The sequence below is a fragment of the Cavia porcellus genome, unplaced genomic scaffold (genome assembly GCF_034190915.1).
Source record: "Cavia porcellus strain 051 isolate PalLab524CR breed Dunkin Hartley unplaced genomic scaffold, mCavPor4.1 scaffold_26, whole genome shotgun sequence".
Lineage (NCBI taxonomy): Eukaryota > Metazoa > Chordata > Mammalia > Rodentia > Caviidae > Cavia > Cavia porcellus.
The window spans coordinates 15,000,010-15,027,742 of NW_026947509.1; the positions used below are offsets into that span (position 1 = coordinate 15,000,010).

The 27,733-nt window shown below is 43.2% G+C and overlaps 1 protein-coding gene across 4 annotated transcripts; it reads left to right on the top strand.

Annotated features, from left to right (window-relative positions):
* Positions 1 to 2,346: 2,346 nt before the first annotated feature.
* On the top strand, positions 2,347 to 10,909 carry Zbtb18 (zinc finger and BTB domain containing 18). 4 transcript variants are annotated; one of them, XM_023566935.2, is made up of 4 exons: positions 4,013 to 4,030; positions 4,852 to 4,935; positions 7,258 to 7,945; positions 8,058 to 8,280. In XM_023566935.2, the coding sequence occupies exons 2-4, from the start codon at positions 4,923 to 4,925 to the stop codon at positions 8,065 to 8,067; spliced, it is 711 nt and encodes a 236-aa protein (XP_023422703.2). In that variant the 5' UTR covers positions 4,013 to 4,030; positions 4,852 to 4,922; the 3' UTR covers positions 8,068 to 8,280. The 4 variants fall into 4 exon arrangements, with proteins under 4 accessions (XP_063092826.1, XP_063092825.1, XP_023422703.2 ...); XM_063236755.1 differs by lacking the exon at positions 4,013 to 4,030 and adding an exon at positions 2,467 to 2,484 and having other exon boundaries at positions 7,258 to 10,909; XM_003474242.5 differs by having other exon boundaries at positions 7,258 to 10,909.
* Positions 10,910 to 27,733: the final 16,824 nt, after the last annotated feature.

The window sequence follows — 27,733 nt, forward strand, 5'->3', positions numbered from 1 at the left end:
TAATCAAGGGGTGACATACTACCTTCCTTAAATATCCATTTAGTCTTTATTTCCAGTTCTCAAAATGAATCAAAGTAATGAGGGTTAGAAGGAAAAAACAATGGTCACAGTTTGATGCACAAATGTCTCCTCCTCCACATCTGTGGGATTGTCATTCTACTTGTAGACACATTCTGTAAAACATTTTATTAGACTTGAGACTTTGTTCTCAACTCCATACACTTGGGTATCTAAGCTTTTTTGTGGATAACCTGAACACTCTAATTTTCTCATGAATTTGTTTTATATCCTGACACTGTCAATTACTTGACATTATTTATCCAGAGATCTGCTAACTTTATTTTTAACTCTTAATTGGTGAGAAACAGCTTTCAAAATGCAAACACTTCTTTTTCCCCTTTGGACCCCCTGCACTTCTTGGTAATGCATGTATTCTTTTTTTACTTTTTTCTCTCGGTATGGTTCATCCATCAGAACATTTTATAGATGTTCCTAATTTGAAACATGTGAAACTGAAATGGGGCCTTTTAACAAAAGACTGGAAAGACCCAGAATTTATCAACAGCATGGATACAACATAGACTTCGTGTAATAAAAATAAATTCTAGTTTACATAGGATAGCCTTGACCTCAGTGGTCAGTGTCCATGAGGACACACAGGTTAAGGACAGAGGCCAGAACATCACTACTGTTACTTCTATCAGGACATCTTGACTCTGCCGTTGCAGTTGCAGGAATTTCTCGAGCTCCCGTTTCAGCTCATTAGCAATTCAACATGTCTGATTTGCCCACACCAGACTTTCAACTTTACCCATTTGACCTGGAACAAAGCGAAAGCACATTTTGCACAGTAGAAAGGAGTCCTGGCAAGTTGGTTAGCAACAAGCTTGCCAACCCGAGTTCGGTGAGCAAAGAATAAACACATTTCATTTAGACAATTACTCATGTATCGACTTCCTCACTGTGCAGTTTTCCATTGCATTTGCTTGAAACTGCCCCCTCCCGCGCCCCACGCTGCTATTCACCTTTTTGTCGCAATTCTTGACCTAAGAAGATTTAACATTTTTCGAGAGGAGAAATTTTGCCTTTCTTCCTGGCTGTGGCCAGCGATCAACACAGTCTGAGAAAAAAAGGGACTGCAAAAGTTTATTTGAAGGAAGGGAAAAGCGACACAAGTCTAACATCTTCCCTGGGTAAAGTTGTGGCATGTTACATAGCAATTAAGGAATCAGCTAAAGCATCTACAAGTAACAATTTTACTGTAATGCCCTAGCATTTGGTCACCCGAGAATTTCTCGGAACAGCGAAAGTATAGACGGAACGCGAGTGTTCCAAGGGAAATCGGGCGCTCGGCTCTGCCCGCAACTGGACGATCAAAGACACCCAGAAGCTATGCTTCCCCAGCCGCTCGCCGAGGTGCACCTGGCCGGACCCCGCCGCGCGGCGCAGAAGCGCAGACAGGCGGGAGCTGTGCGAGGGCGCGGACGGGGCCACCTAAGGCCGGCCTCCAGCCCCCCGTGTGCCCAGCCAAGCCCCAGCACGTTTAAAAAGTGTATTTATGGTCACCACGGTGCGCACCGAAAAGCCTGTTCTGCACCCCCGAAGTGCGCGGGGACTCGGAGCCTGGAAACAAGCCCCTCCCAGCGCAGCTGTCGCCGCCGCCTGCGGGCTCCTTTCACTTTCTCACGGCCAAGTCACCCAGAGGGGCGCCGCTGCCGACACCGCCGCTGCGCCCGTGGACTCCGCCCCGCGCCGCTTCGCTACCGGCCCCCCGCCCGCCCGTGCCCCGCCCACTCCAACAGTTAACGCCTGCGATTGGCAAGCACGGGCGGCAGCCCCAAATGGCCTCTCCCATTGGCTGGAGCTCTTTGTCAATCCGCCTTTGGCCCTCCACCCCCTCCGCCCTCTCTGAAACGAAGCCCTCCTATTGGAAGAGTCTGCGGCTTGGGGGCGGGAGGGGAGCTCCGGTGCTGCCGCTTTCGGTCAATCGCAGACTCCTAGCGCGGGCAAGGGGAGGAGGGGGGCGGGCCGAGCTGAGGGGGGAACATCTGGCCGGCGCCGCCGCGTGCGTGCGTGGTGCGTCCTCCCGCCCCCTCCTCTCCCCTCCCCTCCCCCGCGCTGCCCCCCCCGCAGCCCCCCCCCCGCCGGCCCGGCGGCTCCGCGTTCGCTCCCTCTCTCGCTCCCTCGCTGTGTCTGGCAGGCTGCGGCCGCCGCTGGGCTGCTGCCATGGGGAGCCGTTGAGAGTGGGGCCCTCTTCGCTCCGCCGCGCTCCTCCGGCTGCCAGCGGGGGTGGGAGGGAGGGGGAGCGGGCGACGGGGCCGGGGCTGGGGGGTGGGGGGGCCGGGAGGGAGGGGGGCCTGAGGAGGAGGAAGCCCACCAAGTCCGGCGGCGGCGGCGGCGGCCGGGAGGAGGCGGAGGCGGAGGAGGAGGCGGAGGCGGAGGAGGACGCGGCGGCGGGGACGCGGTGACTTAGGGCCGCTCCGTGTGAGTCCCGCGCCGGCCCCCGGTTCCTGACCCGCGCCCGTCAGCGCCCGGGGTCCCCTGGCGGGCGGATGGGGGCGCCAGCTGTGCAGCCGGCTGGCGGGGTAGTGCGGGCGGCCGGGCCGGGCCGGGCCGGGCCGGGCGCCCCCGCGAGTGGAGTTAGTTTGTGCGGGCGGAGCGGCGGGGGGCGGCGCAGCTGCGGGAGGCCGGGCGCGGGGCCGGGGCCGCCGCAGCTGCGGGGCGGGCGGTGCGGACTCGCCGGCGCGTGCCGCGCCCCCCCGGCCGGTGCAGCTGCGGCGCGGGGCGGGCTCGGCCGGTGCAGCTGCGGCGGCGCCTCTCGGGTGCGGAGGGCGGCGGGCTGGGGGAGGGGGCTTGGGAGCCGCCGCAGCTGCAGTGGCGCCCGGGACGGCCGCGGCTCCGGGGACCGTGCAGCTGCAGTGCGCCCGGGGAGGGAGGGGAGGGGAGGGCAGGGGAGCGGAGGGCGCCCCTCCCGGGCCGGGCCGCGCCGGGCCGTGCCATGGCCGTTGCCGTTGCCGGGAGGCCCCGGGGCTCGCGCGCGGTGGCGTCGGGGAAGCGGTAGCAACCGCCCTCCTCCTCCTGGCTGCTTCTTGCGACTTTTCTTTTGTTGTTGCCGTGACCCGGGTCTGTTTTCTTGGCTGTTGTTGAAGGTGTTTTCCTGCTACACCGGCTCTACGCCCTCCACCTTCTTCCCTGTGGTTTTAACCTTCCTCTTTCCCCGTGTGCTCTTAGCACAAGCAGCTACGCAAAGATTTGCATTTCTTCCCCACTCGGCACCCCCACCCCTACCTACGCCTCATTGAAAAACAAAACCCCAACCTCTCAGAACCTCTATGGGTCCGCGATAGCGAGAAGTGAAGGGGTTGATTTGTGGAGTGGGAGTCGCTGGCCCATTGCGGTGCTTGGGGCTCATTAAACTGTCAGTCACCCCCCACCCCACTGGGTAAATGGGGTGATTAATGCCTGATATATTGGTATGGGGCGAGGGCATTTGTGGAGAATAGTTTGTGTCGCTTGGGGGAAGAGTGGCTCGTGAACAAGGCGTTCATAATTATGTCATTCACCGCGAAGTTAGAGAAAGTTAGGTTTGTGTCTTTGGGAAAGTGAAGACAAGACCCAGTGGTTGGGTTTTGTCGTCCTTTAACACTTTGCCTCGGTTTTCTAGTGAGATCTCAGTAGTTACCGCGGGGGCTGGGACCCCTGCGCCTCAGTCCCCAGCTCCTTTTTCTGTTTCTCACTCTTCCAAGTGTCTTGTGGAAGTGTTTGACATTCATGGATGTCGCAGTACCTTCCAGGGCGCTGGTCAGCTCAGCCCTGGTTACATCGCCATTTCATCAGCCACTAAAAAAGACCCACAAACCAGCTTTAAAGTTCCCAAACTTACTGGACCTGTCTGGCTCCCTCCTCCTTCCTCTGAAAGGTTTTCTTGTGATCATAAACATTACAGCGTGACCCCCCCCCCATGTTATGGGACACAGATCAAGGGAAGACAAGGTTCTGTTTTTTCTGCGCAGAAAGATCAGATACGCAGGTACAGCATTCATTTTAAGTGACTGCAGCAGGTTGTATCAGTTTATTAATTTGTCTCATTGAACTGAAATACTTTCCAGGATTTCAGAAAGTACAGCTAGCTTGTTGATACTGAGACTTGAAATTTGCATTAGCTGTGGCAGTGTGAAAAATTTTCCTGAGAAGGTAGTTGTAGGTAAGTTGTTAAGTAAGAGTGAAATAAGGTGAGCCAGGCTGAATAGTTCCTAATAAGCCTGCCAGCGTTTCGGTGGTGTATACCATTATCTCCACAGGGGGAAAAAAAGCCCGGCAATAATGTTGAAATGGGACTGGAGATGTCAAATGGGTTGGTTTAAAAATATCCCCAAGCTGCCTTTGAAACTGAACGTTGGAGTTGAATAAAAGTGAATCTGGATTTCCTGAATAGCACCGTGGCTTGAGTGTGCTGTCAGTATGTAAGCCAGTCCACCAACTTAAGACAGAAGTGTTGCTATTCCATAAATACAGTAGAACTCCATATGCTGAGTTTTTCAATTTCTTCTGTTAGAAAGTTTGGAAAAAAAGGAAGACTTTGAAGTATTTTGTTTATACTAACAGAAGAGAAAAGTTCTCCTAAGAAAAAGCTGGTGGCAGGAGTGTAGAGGAGTAGCATATGGCATTAAAAGGAGCACAGCTGGAGGTAGCATTTCCATCTGAACATGATGTCAGAGCAGCTGACAGCCTGCCATCCCTCAGCCTTTTATTCTAACACACAGACAGGGAGTTAGTGTGTGCGGATCTGTGGTGGAGAAGGTATCTCATTCCTCTCTAACATCATCTCCACTTTGCATCTGTCTCTCTTAGTCTGCTTTTTTTCCACCGATGTAACAGACCTGGAGCCAGGAAGACTCAGAGGAAAGGACTTAATCAGTTTTATGTGTCCTAAAGGTAGGAGTAGCAAGAGATTAGATTGAGCATATTTCTGTTTTGGTGTTTTGTTTATTTAATTTTAAAAAAATCACATTACTTTTCTAACCCAGTTTAGGAATAATATATGAAATTGAGCATTAAATAATACTCTTACTGGAATTGAAAGTCTTGGGCTTAGTTTTAATTTTTATCCCTTTTACTTGAGCAAGTGAATAACTTTAATACATGGAAATATTTCAAGTTTTGAAATGTTAAGAAAGACTTTGAAATACTGTTTTTTGGGATCACTTTGGATTAAAATGCTTTTTTGTTCACTGCTATTTAGATTCTTTTGCTTGAGGGGGGCAGAAATGGTGAACTGGAATCCAGCATTCAACTTATATGAGAAGATTATTCTAGTTAAGAAGCTAGATTGTTGTGTAATTAATTCCACTGTGAAACTTTATTCTTCAAAACATTCAGCAGCACTACTGAAACATACAGCTGTAGTGCTTTTGAAACCGGAGGTTTTTTAAGATGAGGAAAAAAACAAAAAGCAAAAAACCAAACTTTTGTCTTCGTGAGAATAGTTTGACTGGTTTTCTCATTTCTCTTTCAGATATATATTTAAGAGAGCTTTTATTTCAGCATAACAATAATTATTTGCAGGAGTTTTTGTGTTAGCGACTAATTTAGAACTTGTAGATTTGAGCTGCCTGAATTGGCCAGACAGCTGTAATCGCACTCCTCTATTCTTAATCTCTTTATCTGGGCAGCAGCTGCCATATGGCCACAGTCAGCTGGATCAGATGTTTATAAGCTTCCTTCTTCGTCCCTCTCTGTCCTCTCAGCCTCCTAATTTGATCACAGCTACCTTGTGAGCTGCCCTCCAATCTTTATTTTTAGCCCTCTCAAGGATTAGGATTGATGTTAGCTGTGGGGCACTTAAAGTGATTGTATTGTAAATCTTGGTTTATTCTAGCAGTGGCATCTTGCAGGATGTATCTGGCGTTAGGGTGAAAGTTTTAGTCTGTTTTGGGCAAAGCTTAGAAGTAGAAGGGAAGTAATTTCTGAATATTAGGTTAATCTGTATTCGTCCTCAAAATGCGCTTGCTGAGATGAGTGGTGCAGAACCTTGGTTCTGGTCACATGAAAGGGGAAGTCAGGTTTTTTTTATTTTTACAGTTTACTCACTAAAGTTGAATTTTGACCCTTCCTATATCTTTGCCTTTCCTCTCTCTCCTTTTCACCCTCCCTTACCAGAAAATAAGGCAAAGATGCATAATTGAATGAATAGCAGCTAATGGGGAAAAAAAAAATATGTCAAGTTGTGTTGAAACAAAGTATATTCTGTTGGGAGGAAGGCTGGCAGAGCCTGGAGGGAAAAAAAGTTTTTCTAGAAAAGCTTTAAAAAAAAGTTGACTTAAAGCTTTTGAGTTTTATTTGAGTGGTATGGCTTTGTCTTAAAATTTTTGAGTTAATTTTAATATGGAACTTGTTTTACCTTATAGGAGATCAAAATTTAGATAAGAATTTTTAGAGTTAAATAGAAACTCTTGGTTCCTAATACTGTTGATATACAGATTCTAGCAAGAAAAAAAAAAATAGCCATTTTTTTTCTCAATTCGTTTAAAAAAACTTTGGATTTGTTCATAGTAAAGATGATCTTTTCCATCTGTTGGCATAGTTCCTTCTGATCCTGTGAATGTGTGCTATACCTGCAAATCTTAAGGCATTAACATCTGTTTTTATACACAGGGCTTTTGTTGTTGTAACACTCTGACTTTAAAAGTAAGTTGTTTGCTGATTTCTGGACTAACTGTGCGATTTCTTTTTTTTCTTGACTCAGCCAGATGCATGTATGTGCTTAAACCGTGTACTGTCAGGTATCAGAAGTATGAAAAAAAATAGTTGAATGAGTTTTCTTGAATCTTCCAGAATATATCTGGGACTTTCCTTTGTTCATCATACAAGTTTTTCCCTTTGAAATTACAACTGTCTTGTAGTTTTGTGGGGAACATAATTTGACAAGTAGGGTTAGCTAAATTTCTTCTGAAAGAGATCTAAATTGTCCTCAGTCAGAGGCTGGAGTTAAATGTAGGCTTTGAGAAAAAGTTCAGGGCCAGTGGAACTGCATCAGAGACTATGTGCTGGGATAAGGAATTTTGGAAAGTATACATTTTTCTTCCTAAATTTAGTCCTGTGTGTGTGATTTGTTAGTCCATGGGTGATAAGCCTGATTAAAATTCAGGGGCATGGATGCCGGCAGCCAAGGCAGAATTATTATCGTTTTATATGGGGACCAGAGTGCTGAAAAGTTGTTCCTGACGAGGTTCTAATGAGAAATTCCTCTTTTCCCAGGTTATGAAGACAGTATGGAGTTTCCAGACCATAGCAGACATTTGCTACAGTGTCTGAGTGAGCAGAGACACCAGGGTTTTCTTTGTGACTGCACTGTTCTGGTGGGAGATGCCCAGTTTCGAGCACACCGAGCTGTACTGGCTTCATGCAGCATGTATTTCCACCTCTTTTACAAGGACCAGCTGGACAAAAGAGACATTGTTCATCTGAACAGCGACATTGTTACAGCCCCCGCTTTCGCTCTCCTGCTTGAATTCATGTATGAAGGGAAACTCCAGTTCAAAGACTTGCCCATTGAAGACGTGCTAGCAGCTGCCAGTTATCTCCACATGTATGACATTGTCAAAGTCTGCAAAAAGAAGCTAAAAGAGAAAGCCACCACGGAGGCAGACAGCACCAAAAAGGAAGAAGATGCTTCAAGTTGTTCGGACAAAGTTGAGAGCCTCTCGGATGGCAGCAGCCACATGGCAGGTGATTTGCCCAGTGATGAAGATGAAGGTGAAGATGAAAAATTGAACATCCTGCCCAGCAAGAGGGACTTGGCGGCTGAGCCTGGGAATATGTGGATGCGATTGCCCTCAGACTCAGCAGGCATCCCCCAGGCTGGCGGAGAAGCAGAGCCACACGCCACAGCAGCTGGAAAAACAGTAGCCAGCCCCTGCAGCTCAACAGAGTCTTTGTCCCAGAGGTCTGTCACCTCCGTGAGGGATTCAGCAGATGTTGACTGTGTGCTGGACCTGTCTGTCAAGTCCAGCCTTTCAGGAGTTGAAAATCTGAACAGCTCTTATTTCTCTTCACAGGACGTGCTGAGAAGCAACCTGGTGCAGGTGAAGGTGGAGAAAGAGGCTTCCTGTGATGAGAGTGATGTTGGCACTAATGACTATGACATGGAACATAGCACTGTGAAAGAAAGTGTGAGCACTAATAACAGGGTACAGTATGAGCCGGCCCATCTGGCTCCTCTGAGGGAGGACTCGGTCTTGAGGGAGCTGGATCGGGAGGACAAAGCCAGCGATGATGAAATGATGACCCCGGAGAGCGAGCGGGTCCAGGTGGAAGGGGGCATGGAGAGCAGTCTGCTCCCCTACGTCTCCAACATCCTGAGCCCCGCGGGCCAGATCTTCATGTGCCCCCTGTGTAACAAAGTCTTCCCCAGCCCTCACATCCTGCAGATCCACCTGAGCACCCACTTCCGGGAGCAGGATGGCATCCGCAGCAAGCCAGCGGCTGATGTCAACGTGCCCACATGCTCGCTGTGCGGGAAGACTTTCTCCTGCATGTACACTCTCAAGCGCCACGAGAGGACTCACTCGGGAGAGAAGCCCTACACATGTACCCAGTGCGGCAAGAGCTTCCAATACTCACACAACCTGAGCCGCCACGCCGTGGTGCACACACGCGAGAAGCCGCACGCCTGCAAGTGGTGTGAACGCAGGTTCACGCAGTCGGGAGACCTGTACAGACACATTCGCAAGTTCCACTGTGAGTTGGTGAACTCCTTGTCAGTCAAAAGTGAAGCACTGAGCTTGCCTACTGTCAGAGACTGGACCTTAGAAGATAGCTCTCAAGAACTTTGGAAATAATTTTATATATATATATATATAAATAATATATATATATATACATATATACATATATACATAGATCTCTATATAGTTGTGGTACGGTCTAAAAGCAGTCTTGTTTCCTGGAACTAAAAAGTTGGGATCTTAACTTGTTTTTGCACTTTAGAATAATAGCATGAGAATCTCACTAATTTAGCATTCTGATAAAAGAAACTTTAGAGCAAGTCAGAGAATAGAGGGGTATCTTTCTTTTGAGGGATAGGTGAAGTAAGCCAATAAGAACCTTCTCAACAAATTGTCCTATCACAAAATGCTTTCATATGGCTTAATTTTGTTAACACTGCATTGTCTTTTGAGTTTTTGTGCCCCACATTTTTTTTTTTTTAAGTAGAAATTCCCTCCAGTTTTATTAACCTCTGTGTCTCAAATTGCATGAATCTTTTCTGGCTGTTGGGAACCTGAATGCTTTTAGACCCAAATGGAAAATTTCTGAAATGCTGGATTATCTATTTTTAAACAAGCAGTTGACTTAAAACTTTCTGTGGCAACTTCTGGTTTTCTGACGGTTCCCAATGAGAGAAATTCTGAAGTACACTGGGATCACTGGGACACTGTCTTTGTGAAAGTTTGCTTGGGATGAAAAAGGATATTGCAGCTTCAGCAGTGTTGAACTGTGTGTTTAAAAATGTGAATTACTGTTCTTGTATACTGTAATTGATTACATGGGCTGGGGGGGGTGTCAAAGAACTTGACAGGTTGTGTTGATGCTCTTAGTTGAGTCTTGAAAAGTAAATATTAACGCTACAGAAATGCATGAGTTCAATATATTTTTTGTCTTTGTTTGCATTGTATAACTTTAACGAGTGAGTTTAAAATTATTTAATTTCCTTAGAAAAATAGCACCATTTGGAAAAAAACTGGTGTTATGAAGAACGTAAATGCACTGTTTTTATTTTTATTTTATATAATTTAAATTGACTTTCCCACTGTTTTAAGTTGAAACTGTTAAGCTGAATAAAAACTTAAGCTGCAAATTGATAACTTTGCTACATAACAAGGAACATATACATGTTTACAAACGGCTTAAAAGATTTGCATGTGCAGTGTGCATTTATAACAAACTTCTAATTGCACAAAACCCATGCCAGCTCAAAGTTTAGGTGTACACATTTACCCAGTTGAGCATTTTTAGAATAACTACTGCACAAATTGACAATAGGTCATTCTCTCTTTTTTTTTTTTTTTTTGCTCCCCTTTTCTTTCTCTCCCTTCTTTCTTAACCTCCCCCCCCCCCCAACTCATGAAAAGATTCTATGGACTGAAAAAGCCCCAGGCTGAAAGGACTGGACTGCCTTGATTGACATGGGGAAGGGGGTTAGTAGACTATGTATCAGCAGCAGAGGCTGCAGCCCCATGTGTGGTTTTAATGACCAGCACACAGGGCAAAAGCATTTTGCACAGTGTTTGTTTTCCTGTCTTGCACTTACAAATAAGGTCTATGGGAGTAGCATGGAAAACGTTTGCTGTTTTTCCCTTTTTTTTTTTTTTTAATTGCTTTTGTTTAAAATTTGATCGCCTTAACTACTGTAAACATAGCCTATTTTTGTGCTTAAGATACTGAATGGAAAACTCCATTGTGTGTTGCTGGACTGTTTTGGAAATATTTGGTCAAATGTGTGTTAATTTGGCTGTAATGGCATTTAAAGCAAACAAACAAAAAAAAGCTGTGAAAATGGCCTTGGAGCATTATCTTTAGTTACTTGAAGAGTTTCTAGGTTTTTTTTAAAAGCAGTTTATGTTAAAATAATTTTTATTAATTTAGAGAAGACAATCAATGTCTGTGAGAAAAACGGACTTTCTTTTGGATTTTCTTTTTGTGGTCATTGTGAGTGATTGCTTCTTCCTTTTCTTAGTTTCACATTCTTCCTTTGTTCTAAAACTTAGACTGACATCTAGCTTTGACAATCATAGTATGTTTTATTTTCCTGAGGGGGGAATAACTTATAATGCTGTTTAGTTTTGTACTATTGGTGTGTTGGTGAATTTTTAAACTGTGTGCTAACTGCAATAAATTATATGAACTGAGACTTTCCCGTGTATGTGTGTGTGTGTGTGTGTGTATGAGCGTTTGTATTACGATCACGTACTAAGTAGATTCTAAGTATGTATAGTGCATGATCTCCTTAATATCGGTTTTATTCAGACATGAAATTGGAGTGTGTGTTAGACCACCCAAATAGAAATGAGCAAACATTGCTACTTTAAATACACATCTGAAAAATATGACCCGTTTTCCATAACTGCAATAAGAATACTGAGGTAATTCCCTAGAAACTTGTGTGAATCCATGAAACTTCAAGTGGCAGCATAGGGTTTTCTTGATAGGCTGTCCAACTACTAGTCCATACACCATAAAGTCACTTTTCATGTGTAATTTTATCTTAAGTTGATTGGTCAAATCTGTGTTCTGGTTTAAGTGGAAAATTGAAGGAGACCGGATGTCTTAATTTGGAAGACTGCTTGGCTAATGAGTGGATTTGTAGGCAATTGAATTAGCTGGCACTCAGTTGTTCAAGATTAGCTATATGCATCCTTGTTACTGGGAGAACTTGAACAGTCCCAGGAGTTAATTCTCAGATTTAAATTTTAAATGTATGTGCCATTAAAAGAACTCTGGTCCTTACCTTTTGTGATTGTCCCAATTTCAAGCCTGTCTTGTTGGGTATATGTCAGGATGAGAAACATTGCGGGTTAACCAAGGGAATTAACTCTCATGTGTGCAGGCGGAACTGCAGAGGAATTGTCATGAGTGGCCCTAAACTGCACACAGGGTTAGGTACTGACCAGAGAGATTTTGTTAAGCCTGAAATCTAACTGTATATAACTTCGAATCCTAAAGATGCATATTAAAATAGTTACATATGTTTATGTTAAATGGTGTATAATAAGGTTAATATTAGAAGTGGAGTAAGATCTGGTACTTGAAAATGTATCACACTAATACGCACCCTGATTGCTTTGTAATGGGAATCCACAGAGATTTTGTCCTAAAGCACAATTGAAATTTACAATTTGGAATCCTACATTTCCCCTCTTACTGAAAACATATATGCAATTCATACTTGGTCTTAACCAGCCAGGCGTTTCACATGAAAAGAAGATACACATTTGAAATCTGCAAAATAATTTCATGAGCAATTATAAACTTACAGAAAGGGACATTGATTGACACTTTGGATTTACCTGTAGTAAATGGTCAGGGTGACGATGAGCCTCCTAAAGATTAGTTCACTGTATTATTTTAGTACCACTGGCCTTCTAATTTCAAATGAGCATTACCTTAACAGGCTTAGCCAGATACACTCAGCAAAACAATATTTTGACATGAGATTTGAAAATAACTTCTTAAAACATTGCAAAATTTAAAAAATAGTGGTTATACAAATTGCCACACTTGATAAGTTAGATGCAGAAATCAGTTTGATACACTAAGAAAATTGGTTGCAGAATCATGTTAGAAACCATTAAAATGGGTTCCTCCTTTGACATCTGGCCTGATCCATAAGTGTATATTAAAATGTGGTTTCACTTATTTTTGAAAACATCTGTTTCTTTCAGATAATCAGTCCCTGGATCACGGTGGACGCAGCACTGTTGTACTCTAGGAAATATCTAAGAAGCGTGTAGCGTTAGGATCCTGGTTTTGGATTTCCTTTCCAGTTAATTCTGCTATCAGATTAATAGGTGAAGCTTTTCTTTAACAAACTTGACACGAATATTTACAGTTTTGGAAGATTTGAAAACGGTGAACAGTAAAAGTATATAATGGCTCACATAATGATGGGACTCATTTTTCCCGAGGAGATCTCTTGTTTTGAATTACCAACTGTCAAAGAAAATATTTTTTTTAAATCTAAGACATAACTCTACTTTAAAAATCCCTTCATGTTTATAGATAAATACAAATTATAGACTTGAAAATTCTCATTGAGTCTATTAAGATTTTTTGAAATGGTCTGAAGATCTCAAAGTTTTTTATGATTCATTCCTATAAAATTAAAATGATGTTTGATTTTCAATTGAAAGAGAAAAGCTTGTAAATGCTTCTAGGTAGAAAACTCAGGTTTTAAATTTTAATTTGTAGATAATTAAATTTTTACAAATATTGTTTGCAATGTTTGAAATTTCTGATAAAATACAGTGAGGCAAGTGTGAATCTAAAAAGTGCAGGGAAAGAAAAGCTCCATGCGCACTAAAGTCTTTTTGCCCTTAAAATGTTAAAAGTAACAGCTTTAAATTATTGGATTTTTAAAAAGCAAATAGCTTTTAAGAATTTCATTTTGGCTTGAGTCCAAGTGTATTACACAAACAGGATTTTGTTCCTTACGTGAAAAATTTTCTACCTTTTACCTACAAAAGCACGGCAAAACGTCTTTGTATGCGATCCTCAGTCTAAGACTAAACCCACTTGCCTTTAAGTCAACTTAGTTCTATAAAAAGAAACATTTATGTTTGTAGCCTTCTCATCCTTGCTCAAACTTGCTTAACATTATTAAAGGATAGCAGAGCAGTCAGATCTTACAGAAGACACTGAACATTTTTTAGAAATAGTCATTTTCAGAGACACTTTAGAAAGTATTTTTGCAAACCAGCTCCTTTAAAAAAAAAAAAAACCTACTAATTAGCTTTGTAATTTCTGTGAAAGAAGCTGAATTCCAAATATAAAACATTGCGTTGAGAAAGGCTGAGGTCTTGGAAATAAAGGCTTGAAAGTTTTTTCCTCAAGTTCAAATATCTTATTATCTACCTACTTATGATAAATTGTTGAGTTTCCTAGATAATTTGAGCATGTAGATTTTTGTTCCCTAAAATAGTTGAGCCTTTGAAAGAAATCAATTTTTTGGAAAGGGATAAATTATGCAGTTACCTATCCTAATTCTATTCTAATATTTGCTAATTAAGTGTTCACCAAAATTTTTGGTTTTATGTATGATACTTAATCTTTGATGGGTAGTTAATAACAACAACAACAACAAAAACCCTTTCAGACCACAAATTTTCTTGAATTTGTGGCTACATATTCCCAAGGGAGACATTTCTTTAGGAATGGGTTTGCAGTTAAGTTTGTGACTTGCTATAAGGAAGCATTCTCTCTAGTTAGCTTGGCAGAAAAGGACAGAAAATCCACTTTGGCTTTAAAATGTAGCACATTAGTAACAATTTGAGTGAGGATATTTAAGAGTGGCTTTGAGAGGCCGTGTGACACCCATGGAGTCCATTCACAGAAATGACTGGCTTACAGTTTGTTATGATTGTTAATCATTAAATCAAATAGCTTTTATTAAATGTCAATAGGCATGTTTAATATGCCTATGTAGGAATTTTAAGGGTCCTATTACCCCAAACATCCAAGCCTGTAAAGTGTATGTGTGTAGTTAATATGAAATGTAACATGGAAAAATGCTTTTGAATATTGGTAATCTAAGATAGATTAAATCTGTTGTTTGAGTACATAATACATGTATAATGCTGAATCTGAAAGAATAACATAACCTTATTTATGGTTCTAGTCAAACCAGAACTAACTTTTGATATGGGACAGAGCTTTAAAGAATGTATCTTAATCATGTATGGTTTATAAAAGTATGTTAAACTATAAAAAATAATATTCATTTTATTTAAAAATCATAACAATTCACTTTTAGAAGACTGTTAAAGACCTTAATGTTTTTGTCAGCTTAATGCTCTGAAATGATTTCTGATCAAAGAGCATTTAGGTTTTCCATCTGAATCTCTTAAAATTCATCTTTTAAAAAAGAGACTCAAAATATACATATACCTTTTCTATGGACCTTTATATCATAACATGAGCTCTTTAGTAATACTGAAATGTTAATTGCATGCTTCTTGTACAGATAGCAATGTCTCCTAAAGATGTCAATTTGAATATTTTTTGGAAACACGTAACAGTAGAATAATAGATAATTAAAACATTGAAGAAAAATATTCAAGGCTTGGAAGCTAGTGCTACTATAGAAGTTAGTACAATCTATTTATATTTAGTGTTTAAATATCCATTTTTCTAATTTCCAACTTTGTCAAATTCTCAAGTAGAAGAAATTTAAGCATAGAACCATATTTGAAGAAAATCTAATTCATACAGCTATTTCTATAATACCTGGCTTGGAGGAAAAAGAGGTCTCATGCCTAAGCATGCGAACAGGACAGAGGAACAGCACAGGTATATATTCAAAGCATAATCATTGTAGACGAGCCTGTAGTATAAAATTTGCTTGAAGATCTTTTCAAAATCCCTAAGATTTTGCGACTGAATACATGGAAAGAAACTGAAGTCTGGCAGATAAAATATTCCTTTAGGTTCTGTTTTCTTGTTGTTGTTGTTGAGACTCAAACTAAAATTCTTACTTTGTAGCCTGCTCTCTATGTTTTTCAAGGTCCTTTTATTTACTAGAAGAGGGTAAATTTTATGCATCGAGTGATTTTGACAGCGTTGCACAACTGATTTTTCCAGCCAACTTGTTTTTGTATATGACTTTCTACCATTTTGAGAAAATGGGAACAAATTTGAAATGAAAACTACATTTCAGATTGGCTCTATTACCACATTACTCCACGCATACGCTTGGAGGGAGCCCTAAAAAACACAGAGGAAGGAGCAGAGGTCTTGCTAGGTGCTCATGACAATAAACAACACCAACGTGGGTGAAGTCCTTAGGCTGAAAGTGGAAGAAAATTAGGGGCTATAGTGGGGCACAAAGAAGTTTTGCTTTTCATACTAAGTGCGAAGTCTAGAAAAATGTGATTTCTCACATTCTATTTTTATGTTCTTTTACTTGAGGGATGCCTCAGAGCAGTACTAAAATCACTTCTGTGCAAAAGCGGGAGGCAGGGAGGGCTTGTCATCGTTTATTCAGTTTGCTTTGTAAAGGTGCTTATCTTGCAGTAAAAATAATAATTTCCTCAAAATACAACAGGCAGTTTGTAGGCTTGACCAGTATGAGAATTTTAAATGATTGAAGTGTTTGTGTTTAAAAGTCAGTCAAATAACACCCTTGAAGAATGAAGCAATCAAGTCTCATATTGTAATTTTTATTTACTGATACATATATAATTTTTAAAAAATCTGTCCTAAAATAACATTTAAGTTTTAGAAACAAAAACAAGTCCAAGTATACATCTGTACCCTGAATTTTGAAATTTGCATTCTGGACTGCTTTTAGATAGTGAATTAATTTTGTTATTCAAATTATAAAAACCCAAGGGCCGGAAAGGCCCAATTATTCCCCATGATTTGAAGACCTGTGCCATGTGCCTGATATTTCTCCTTACAGTGACTGCTTCACATGTTCTTCTGTATGGAAAGACAAACCTAAAATCACTAAAATGCAGAACTCGAAGGGGCAGATGTGAGTCCCTGGTCTTCTGTCCTAAAAGCAAAGGAGGAAGTACAGGGATAGGCTTGGGGAAGGGAGGCAGGTCAAGCCCTTGTAAGCATTTCATCCATTTTTGAAACCTTTGGAATTTATCATTTTAGAGATGTGATCCTTTTCTCTTTACAGACACAGAAAGGTTAGATTTCTGCACTAAGTGCATCTTTGAGCTAGTCTGCGCTGAAATGCACATTTCGGTTGAACCTCACTGATGAAATTTGTATGATGCAAGTCTATATTTACCATGACCACACTTAACCATTGTCTGCTCTATCTATTTACAATTAGCATCTGTGGTTGGAATGATAGTCTCTCTTTCCCTGATGGTGACCCTCTCGATTATTTAACAAATATATACAATAGGACGTTCTCTGCTGGTGTCACAGAGGGACATGTTTTGGCTTCTGTCTCTTTCCAGCTCAGCAAGAGCCGAAACCCTGGCAGGATTCTACTGACTGACATGGTCTCCCTCAGTGCGCCCGGCTCTGAAAGGGTTGCTTGGATTTCCAAAACCTGTTATTTGTTCAATCGCAACGAGCACCGCTCCTTGCTCCTTGCAGGCTGGGAACTTCGGGGCTGTCAGAGCTGCAGCTGGACATACAGGAGAGAGAGAAAAAACAAGGACACGCAGCTGAGGGTGGCAGCCGTACAGGAACCTCAAAACTTGTTTGCTGCTGAAATGGGAGAATTGAACATGTTTCCACTTAATCTGAATATTGGCCTTGGTTTCTTGGAATGTTTCTCACCTCCTCTCAGCATCATCTACTGGAAAGAAGGCTCAAGGGACGTTGGGGCAGATCTATCAAAGCAACACCAGAGGAATCCCACCCGCTACCTCTCTTCTCCATTAGTGAGACCAGAATAATAAAACACTTCTTCTTCTTTGGAATAATTTGAAAACACATATGCAGAAGCATTAAGCTCTCAGAGAAAAGATGCTATGTAAATTCTGAGGTGACAACTATTACAATCATTCTTTTTAACACCAAGATGGTATTTTTCTTTATCACAAAGCCTTGCTACCAATGTGAATTTTAGTCAATGTGGATCTTTATGATTTAAATTCCTGGAGCGCTAGGAGTTTCAAATTTGTTTCAGTTTTAAGCAGGTCCCAAATGAAAGCAATTTTTATATGCAGTGTGAAAGTTAAGGTAATATAGTAATGAAAAAGAATCAACATGCTCAGGTGGGTTTGTAAGTATGTATATGTTTAGATGTGCAAACCTTATTAACCTTTGTAGCATTTTTGGTCCATGTTGACAAATTTCTCAAAGCTCTTTCTGATTCATCTGGTCCAAAGTCTAAGCTGAATACAGATGTTTTTTCTTTTGAAGCTGAAGAAATGAAGACTGCAAGCTTCATGTTTACTCTTGTATCACAAGTATAAAAAAAGTATACAGAATACATATAATGTTAACAAACAGGGTCAGTTCTCCAGGAAAGCACACGTATTAAAACAATTTGCCCAGAGATTTAAAGGATTAACTCCAGTCTCACCAGGAGAAGGTGGCACATGCCACATCAGAGCCCAGAGTGTCTCACGCCTCATATCATCTGCCTGTCACTTTGTGTATCGTTAGGGCCATACTGTAGTGCAGTCAACCTATGGTCAGATCATACTAAAGGGAATCAATCCTCTCGGAAGAAGATACAGCCAGTGAAAGTCCATGGGGCAGTGGAACGTGCTGCTGCTGTGTGCAGCGCTGGTTACAAGTACACAGTGAGTAAATACCGCAGGGATCAAAGTTATGATCCAACGTTTACTTCACATAACAGGGCCAAGGACTGGCTGGCTTCAGGATCCCCATTCAGTGTGTCCACTCTGCTCTTTGATGAATGCCACTTCACAAAGGCATTCGAGCTATTTTTCTTTTCCTTCTTTCTCTCCTTGCTATAATGGTACAGATCTTCCTTTTCACTTTATAATTTCCATCAGTTTTTATGAAGGCAATGATTGTACAACATGTCTCTGATAGAATAGTTCATTCAGTGTATATATATGTAATAGTTTGGGTTAAAAAAGTTAAAACCAGTAAGAACCAAAACAAACAAGCACCCCCTCCAAAAAAAACTTCCCTCTGCTTGATGCCATAGACAAGAGTCCAAAGGACATTAGCTGCTCCATTGCACACATTGGAAGGGAGGGTTTGCTGTGAGCTCAGTCCTTCTAATGGACTGGCAATTCTGTGAAAGGGTTAGAAGATTTTGTTTAACCATTTCTGCATGTGTTTTTAATGAGCTCTTGATGGTTTATAACAAAGGCCAGGTCATGCGTTTTGTAGCCTTCTCCGACCTGATCCCTCCCTGCCAACCTGCAGAGTGGCACCTGTGCTCCTTGCCTGGCTCACCTACGGGAGCCAAGGTAGTGGGCCATCGCCGGGCCTGTCTTCATGCCAGCGATGAATCATGCAGTAGGCAGAGCGGAAGGAGTCTCTTTGTTGATAGCTTTCCATCTGGACTTTGGATATAGCTGATCCTTCACGTAGAGTCCTGGTTAGCTGGAAGGGGCTGCTCGAGTGAGCTCCTCCATAAGGAATGAGAACTGTGTAAAACATCAGGAAAGAGCTGCCCAGGATTTTATTTCCACAGCTCAGAGAGGCCCTCTCTGAGCTCCAGGTACCCAGGTTTGTGAATGTGTATGACTGATGCTTTGACAAGTGAGTATTTACTAGTCAGTAGGATCATTTATAGCTTCATTCAGATAATCCAACTGGAGGACACCTGAATTAATACATCTAGCTCAGATGGCAAAAGCTAACCCCTTTTCACAATAATTAAAATAAACAGTGCTATTAAGATGAATTTCAGTTCATCATGTATAAATGTAAGAAGCTCTGTAAAGGATGGTGTTTTGTGATTCATGTAGGCATAGGATGGATGTCTGATATGCTTTCCACAGCTATTTAAGAAAAAAAAAGATGATCTTAGGCAGGGGGTAGAGTTATGTGGTATGCATTGCACCATCCAGGCTGTGTCTCGGCCAGTACAAATTTTTCTTTCTTTCTTTCTTTTTTTTTTTTTTTTTTTTTTTTTTGTGAAAGATTACTTCTTGGCAAACTAGATATGCAAACGCCAGAATACAGTAAAACCACATTTAATTGGACCTACTTGCCAACTTCTTGAACACAGCTTGGATTATTCCACTGGAGGCTGCTTCTGTTAAAAGCTGGGGGAGGAGGAAGTGGCATATTGACAAGGCCTCAGATAATTTTTTTTCCCTCTCAAAGTACAATTATGCAATGAGCCAAGTTTGGAAGTATTTTACTATGTTTAATAATTATTATTAAAGATATTGTAAAACATATGCATTTGTTAAATGGAATGTAATAGGAGTAAAATCATGTCATAAATTTCACTTCGGATTTATTTTCCTATTTTGTGTTTTATTTGACAGCCTTCCAGATTGATTCTAGCCAAAACCATGCACTCTAATACATATCCTACTTGATATTAAAGTGCGAATATGGGTAATTTATAGAACCCGAGTGAGAACAGTTTCCCTGCCTTAGCCAGCCTCCATGGACTTGCCACCTTTGTTCAGGTAGCAACTCAGAGAAACTGTGCACAGACATACTAAGGATGGAGCAACCCTCCGCACATTCTTGCAGATGGAAGCTCCAAACCTCACGTTTTTCTGGGCATCTCGATTATTCAAAGAGAATCGGGGTAGAGAGAAAGATAACTCTTCCCCCCGGATGCGCATCTAGAGGAATCTCTGGAGATGGGAGCTCACTGGCCAGCAGGGCTACTGCTCCGGTGACACTGGGCCTCAGGTGATGAGGGATGCTCAGGTACAGCAGCAGCGCCACCCACGTGGAAAGTTGACATCAGATTGCTGCCCCTCTTGAGCTTCAACAAATTTCTATTACTGTGTCTTTACGGCGTCTTTTCCAAGGGGTGGGAGAGTTCCCCTCGGACTGCACTTCTTGTAATTGAACAAAGGTGCCATTGCTAATGATTAGCAAGACACTTGGGGTGGTTTGCGCCGAACTCCACCTGCTCTGTGAGCTCCCCATGATTTTCTCACATTCCCACTCAAGCTGCCTAGCAATCCGGGCCTCCCTTCCAAGTGTGGTTATGTGTCAGTCTGACTTCTGTGTGTGCTGCAGTTTCATTGTTTCCTTTGCCCGCCCAGGATGAGTGACCAGAGGAGGAAGCAGGCTGGTGGTGACAGGAGCGCAGGTCTTTGCGTCCACCTCCCTGCCCACTGGTGGGCTGCCTTCCCCTTCTGTGAGAGTTCTCGGTGGCAGCTTTCCCAGGTGTGCTCTGAATGTGCTCCCTGGGGCCCCAGGAAGCCCCCCTGCAGCCCTGCTGCTGTGTAGGGGACTTCACAGTGCAGTGACAGCGTGATGCTTGCATGTGCAGAGCGGACACGAGGACATCTGGACATGCTGCAGGCATTTGAAAACCCTGCTCCACTGGCCCCCAGTGCTTTGAAACTTTCTCCCTCAGATTTCTTGGACATCCACAGCCTCAATGCATGCAGGGCAGTCCAGGAACTGAGAGGTTCAGAGAGTACCTGGGAGCCCTCTGTACAGACCTTGTTTCTGAGAGGAACCAGTGAGGGGCGTAGCATGCACTCTGCCCTCAATTTCTCATCTAACAGGCTAGGCAGTCTTGAGCAAGTGACTTCATTGCTCTGTCTTTCAATAAACCTTTTAGACCAAATGACTCTGAGGTTCTTTCCAACTTACTCAGGTATTTTTTTTTATACCTGTTTCACTGAAATGCTAATTGAACTTGAATGAGGAAATATTTTCCAATATGAGTAGAAATGGTGACTAATACACTATTAGGCTTCTGAGGCTCTTGGGATAAAGGCACACTCACTCTGATAAGGGAGGACGCGGGTAGGGCTAGTGAGCCTTTCTACAAGTCTGTGAGATTTTAGTATCTAACCGCATTTATGTCTAAACAGGCAAGCCATGTGCGGATCATATGCTTTCTTGTCTACGATCAAACCTAGTGGAATTTTGTTTAATTTTTATTTAGTAGAGGAAATCTAAGAGAGCCTAACTACATATAAGACAAGAGCTTTTATACTGAATATTTACTTTTAAGAAAGGGGATGGGGCAGTACCACCTGTGTTCTTTTGCTGTTGGTTATTTTAACTAGCAATGAACAGGTAGAGCGGGCTTCTAGCTAAGAAGTGATTCTTACTAGTCCTTGGGAAAGGACTAGCTGCCTGCCTCAGCTTTCACAGAGTTTTGTTTGGACAGCTCCAGGCCACCTTCCACACAGTGGCTTGCATATGAAAACATTGATGCTGATAGACGTGTGGCTTCCTAGGAAAGAGTAACCAAAGTCCACTGCTTGTGGATATGGCACACAGGATTTGGAGTGTCCAAAAGGACCGTGGATAGGCCGAAGGGTCAGAGGTCATTTCATTCAGGTATTCCTCAAATGAACGTGCATCACACTTGTACATGGTTTCAAAAGAAGGCCCAACTCTTAGTGATAATCATAAACCCATGGTGCACTATTGGTAGCCAGGCTCCTAACCTAGTCATACCCTGTATTTCTACCATGCTCTCAAACATTCCAGGTTGGAGGAAGACTACCACAATCTGATACAAAACAGCCCAGGAGAATGACCGCAGACTATTTTGTGTAGGAGACTAACTCAAAGATCCCTCCAGCCCCCACCCTTCTGAAGTCACCAAGTAAAATGGTTGAGGAATTTTAAGATTGGCATGTCAGCGAGACTGAAATAGGACTATGTTCTCATATTAGTTAAAAAATCTTTTTGTTGTAAGGAAGAGAAATCTTAAGCTGGTTTAAGCCAAAAAAGATTTTTTTTTTTTTATCATAAGGCTACTTGGATTCAGTAAAATCCAAAAGAGGAATATGGATAGGCCGTGGGAGCAGCTAGCATGAGGCGCTCAGAGGCTGCCTGGATTTGCTGTCTTTCCCCTGCCTCTGATTCTCTTTCTGCTGATTGGCATTTTCTATTCCTCAGTCCACATGGTGGAACAGGGCTGCCAACTGCTTCTGCATTTACATGTCTTCATTTCCAGACACCCAGAGAGAGACTGACTTCTTTTTGTCAGTTATAGTTCCCAAATCCTGGGGGAGGACTCTGATTGGCCTGTCTGGGTCAAGTGTCCATCTCTCGACCAATGATTGTTGCCAAGGGTGAGGTCCATTGCACCAACAGGCAGGCAGCCCCATGGTGCCATATGTACGCTGAGGGACCTGTGTGTCCAGCGTGGTCAGGGACAGGGGAGCAGTTCCCGGCAGATAGGGAGCCAGTTCCCTGAAATGAGGCTGGTGTTGAGCTCACAAAAGAACAAGGGTCCGTTATGTTTCTCACTAAATTGAAAGTGAAACTATGAGAAAATATTTATTTGAAAATGAGAACAATGGATTCTCCCTGATAAGCTACTAGCAATGAATTTCTAACTCATGGGGAAATGGTTAAGTGAAATTTAACTATTTTTTAAAATACTGTAAAGATTTTTTACATTTAATTTAGTTCATTTAACCTCCCTCCATTATTATTTTATAATGTTGTATAATGAGCATACTCACATACAAGTTTCTGAAACCTTTACCTGGATCATCCTGCCAAGGCCCTAGGAACCAGTCTCTGAGTTTACCTTTCAGCTGTTTAGTAGCCTTTCAGGTGCCCTGTAGTGGGGCAGGGGATAATTAGACCATGGGACATATGACAAGCACATTGTTCCCCTTTCTTCTTAGCAGGGACTCTCTATGTCATGCATGAACGGCAGGTGCAAAATATACGCTTTCTTCTGGGACACAAGGATCCTCAGATGAGGAAAGGCCACACGAGAGTGCAGTTGGTGTGAACTAGGCCCTCAAGCCTGAGCAAATAATGACCATGAGGGAGAACATCAGCCGCATCGCATACTAACCAATCGTCTCGAGTGCTGCCAACACCATACCCCAGAAAGGAGCCTTTCTTTTGGAAGGAGAGACCCAGCTGCAGACACAAAGAGAACAACACAGATTGGATCTAAGTGGCAGGGACAGGCTGTTTGGCTGTGTGGCTTGTCACTCCTTAGGTAGACTTGATCCTATTGCTATAGTGCAAAATCCTCAGAATGTACAAGAAAAAGAAGCTCCCGATTAGAGTTGGGTTCTCTAGGACAAGGTGGAGAAACATTGATTCAGAGTGTCACAAAGCTTGCAGGAAATAAAGGTCAGTACTTCAGGCACCATGGATTTTATCTTTGTTGCCAGGAGTCCAATTATTGTGATTTGTATTTGGAAACTTTGGGGACCTACGAAGGATGTGGCCTCGTTCCCAGCCTCTGTTGATCTTCCCCATGCCGGCCTCCCCACTTCTTGGCTGTGTGTATTTGGATGTGCGACCAATCCATCAAGCCGCACTTCCTCATTAAAATAAAGATTTCATCAAGTGCTGCTTTGAAGGACAGTGAGGACTGAGAGTTGATACCCTCCAAATAGTGGGAGCATTGTCTCTGCTAGGATGTGTGCAGTCACAGGGGATGGAAAATGAACTCAGGCTAGCTAGAAAAAAGAAGGGAATTTATTAATTCATGTAACCAAGAAGTCCAGGAGAGATGACAGCTTTGGAAGTGGCTGGATTTAGGAGCACAGATGTTAAGTCCTCGCATTCTCTCTCTTTCCCCTCCCCATTACTTTTTTTGGGTTTCTGTCCACTGCTAGCTGAAGATAGGCTTTTCTTATGTGATGAGGGAGATGGGCATGGACAGAGGTGGCTTCATTCCAGCTAGTGACCTCAGAAGGAGGGGAATGGAACCCTCTGAGCATCTGTGTTAACTCCAAAGGGCCAGGATAGTATGCTCTATTACAAGTCAGTCATGTGTCCTGGGAGTAGGGTACCATGTTTGGGCAAGTTTCAGTGATCACATATAAGCTTTAATTTAAACTTTCCAGCGGTAGAAGTAGGGCTAGAAAGTTTGGAGGGACGGAAAGTAGATTTTACCGGGAAGCGAGGGATGATGACAGTTTTTATTTGTGAGAAGGAAAATTTGAGTTGAGTGCGGGAAGAGAGGCAAAAAGATGCACAGAGAGTAAATATGTATTAATACTGCATGCTTGGCCCTTGGGATCCAGCAATCCCTGACTTCACTAAACTTATAGCCAAGCGAGCAATTTTAAAAGAACTCTCCTAAAGTCATCAGTGTTTTGACAGGCTTAAAACAGAGTAGTAAGTAGGAACCCATCTCAAGCAGGGGCCAGGGGGCCGATGGGCCAGAGAGTCTTCAATGACAGCAGAGCAGGGGTTACCCACATAATGGGTAAGCAAGTGTTCTGGGCAGAGGGATAAACAGGGAGGACCAGGTAAGCCAGGGGACTTTGAGGGGGCTGTTCATTCCTTCTTGGTCCAATCAACCTAGCTGGAGCCCTGTGGATGGGGTATAGGTTCCCAGGGTTACTGGAACAAATCAGCACAAACGTGGCACCTGGAAACCTCAGTCTTGCAATCATGGAGAACAGAAATTTAAAACTGAGGTGTTGGTAGGGCCATGTTCCCTCACAGAAGCTCTGTGGGAGAATCTTTGTTTGCCTCTTAAACTCTCATTTCTGGTGGCATTAAGTTTCCCTTGTGGTCACACCACTCCAGTCTCTCTCCATTTTCATGTGGTCTCAGACTCCATGTCTACGTTTATCCTCTGTGACTCTCATAAGGACACTTGTCATCAGACTGAGGACCTACATCCTTAACTTCATTACTTCTGCAAAGATTGTTTGAAAAAAAAAAAAAAAAGACAGTTGATCAAAACATGGTCATGTTCACCAGGCTTGGGTGTTAGGATGTGACTGTATCTTTTCAGGACGCACCATCCAGTGTACTTCAGAGAGGACAGAGCCACGGTGTGTTGGACTGATGGCAAGGGCCAAGTTATGGGGGATCCAGACCTCATTCTAAAGGCTGGGATTCCAATGTACATTCCAGGAAGAGCATCACTTATTTTGTGGAAGTAGGCAGTGAGATGGGAACAGGATGTTTGGCTAAGATGTCAGGAGCCCACTGTGATGGTCCAGGTGAAGGCAATGGACTTTGGGCTAAGGTGGCGGCCTAGCTGGGGATGGAAAGAGGTATTGAGATCATAGAAGCCCTGGGGAAAACAAGCCAGCAGGACTTGGGGAGTGATGGTGGCCCATGGGTGGTAGACAGCAGGGTAGAGGAGCAGGCTGGATCATCATGGATGATGTGTATCATTCTGATCTTTGCACTAATTTTTCCTAATGAGAAGAATGTTGGCTTTGGAACAGGTGAAACCTGGAGTTAAAGTGCAGTGCCTCTATCTTTCAGCTTCTTGACTTTGATTGTGTTTTTATTTCCTCTGAGCCCCAGTTTTTCTTCTTCATAAAATGGAGGTAATGACACGGACTTCATAGGGCTCTGGAAAGAATTAGCGGGTGATGTATGTGGGGACTGTGCTTGGGTCCACAGCACGTGGGCAACCCAGATGTGCTACTTCTCCTCCTTCCTCTTGCTTCATCAACTTCCTTTCGGTCCAGTACTCCCCCTTAGTTACCTGCGCTGCCCTCCAGCTTGTTTCCCATCTGCTTCCGGGGCAGCTGGACTCGTCCCACCTGCAGCCTTTCTCCCCTGGGAGAGCCCACAGCTCACCCTCTCCACTCCTCTGGAACCTTCACTTATGACTCCTAAGTAGCCCCGGCCATAAAAGCAGAAAGCTGTGAAAGGCTGACCTGATCACCCTGAACCGGAAGCACTTCCCTGCTGCCGCAGTGGGTTGGGTTAACTCCTTTCCTGCTGTGCGCCTGTGTCTGCTCACTCTGCAGACACCCTGTAGGGCCAGGCTCTGCCTCACTTGGGAAGACATCAAGCTGAACACAGCAGTGGCTTCCACCTCCTGTGGCTCACTAATTCTCCAAAACAATCAAATCTCTCTCTGCAAGTGAACTTTCCAGATTCACTAGTTTCACGGCCTCACTCTCTGGCTTTACAATCTCGAGGGGTAAAGAGAGAAGACAGCCAGGAGGAGCCCAAGTTAGTCTCCAGTCCAGGGATGAGAGGACACTAGGAAGCAATGCGGGGTCCCAGGACAGAAGTTTCCTTAGGAGAGCAGGTCCCGGCCCACCTCCCGGACACATTTCTGTCCTCGTTTGCTGTGATTTCCTCTGCCAGTTTATCAAAGGCTCCATCCCACTCATACTGGTTGCTCTTAGTCTGGTAAGCTGAGCTGACAGGACTAACATTTGACTTATTTATGATGATGTTTTAAGTATGAGCATGGGGTTCTTAGGACCAGATGCACAGTGTAAAAGTTCTACCCCACTGTGCCCTATGAAGGAGGTGGCTTGCTCTTTTGCCAGTGGGAAGGCTCTGTCTTCCACCTCCAGGCGGCCTGAAGCCTGTGGTTCTCAGTAGAGACATAAATGCATTGTCACATGGAATGCAAATTTCAGAGTCCTCTTCAGAAAGGGAGGGTCTCTAAGACTTGCAGCAAAGTTCTAAGAGACTGATTTAAACCTACTACCTGGCAGAGATGTTGACAGTATAAGAAGAAACACTGAAGTATGATCCGTGGAAGTCAGAATTTTAGGGGGAAAAAATCAGAGGAGTCATTTTGGTAATGAAAGATGCATGAATTTGTTTTCTCACTAAGTACTGTGCAAGGCACTATAGGGTTTAACAAGAAAAAAAAAAAATTGTCCCTATCCCAGAGGACCTAGGAGAGACCAGAGAGGAAAAGCAAGTCAAGGAGCTTGCTTTGAGAATCTTCAGGTGAAACAGCTGGTATTTAATGGGTGCCTCATGTTTGATGCCCCCAGGTGTTGTTCCATACAATTCCTGCTAATGTTTCCAATTTTAAATTGCTATTGACACCCATTTTGCGGAAGAGGAAACTCCCCCAAGGACCAAGATCTCAACTTAGATTTGCTGACTCTGAAGCCCAGTAAATCTGCCGAACAAATTCTGCCTAACAAATTCAAGTTAAAAAGAAAATGAGTAAAAATGATACAGACATGACATGTATGTGTGCCAATTCCCTAAAATGAATTAATTATTATATATCACAGACATCTACTAATAAAAAGTATGAGAAGGGACTGGGATATTACAGAAAGATTTTTTTCCCAAAATTCAATTCTTTCTTCCTTTGCACTTTGAATGATTCTAGATGCTTTATGATAGCTGTGGATCAGCTTCCAACCTGCACAATTTCAGGACAACCACAGCGTATTGCAGTCTAGCATGTGACTTTGCTTGCAGAAGCGGTTGTGATCGATCTAGCAGGGCTTATACCCACAGCTTCTTTTGTCCCCATTGGCTGACCCAAAAGTTCATGTGAGAAGGCCCAAAAAGAGACATTAAAGCAAAAAGGGATTTAGAGTCTTTCATTAGAGAGCAATCTCATCAGCCAGATGTCCCATTGTGCTGGGGTGGACATGGAGACTCAGAAGGAAGTGGCTGCTGTAAGGTCACAGCTGCTCACTGCTGGGGAGATGGGGCTTGGGTTAGCTCCACGCTCTTT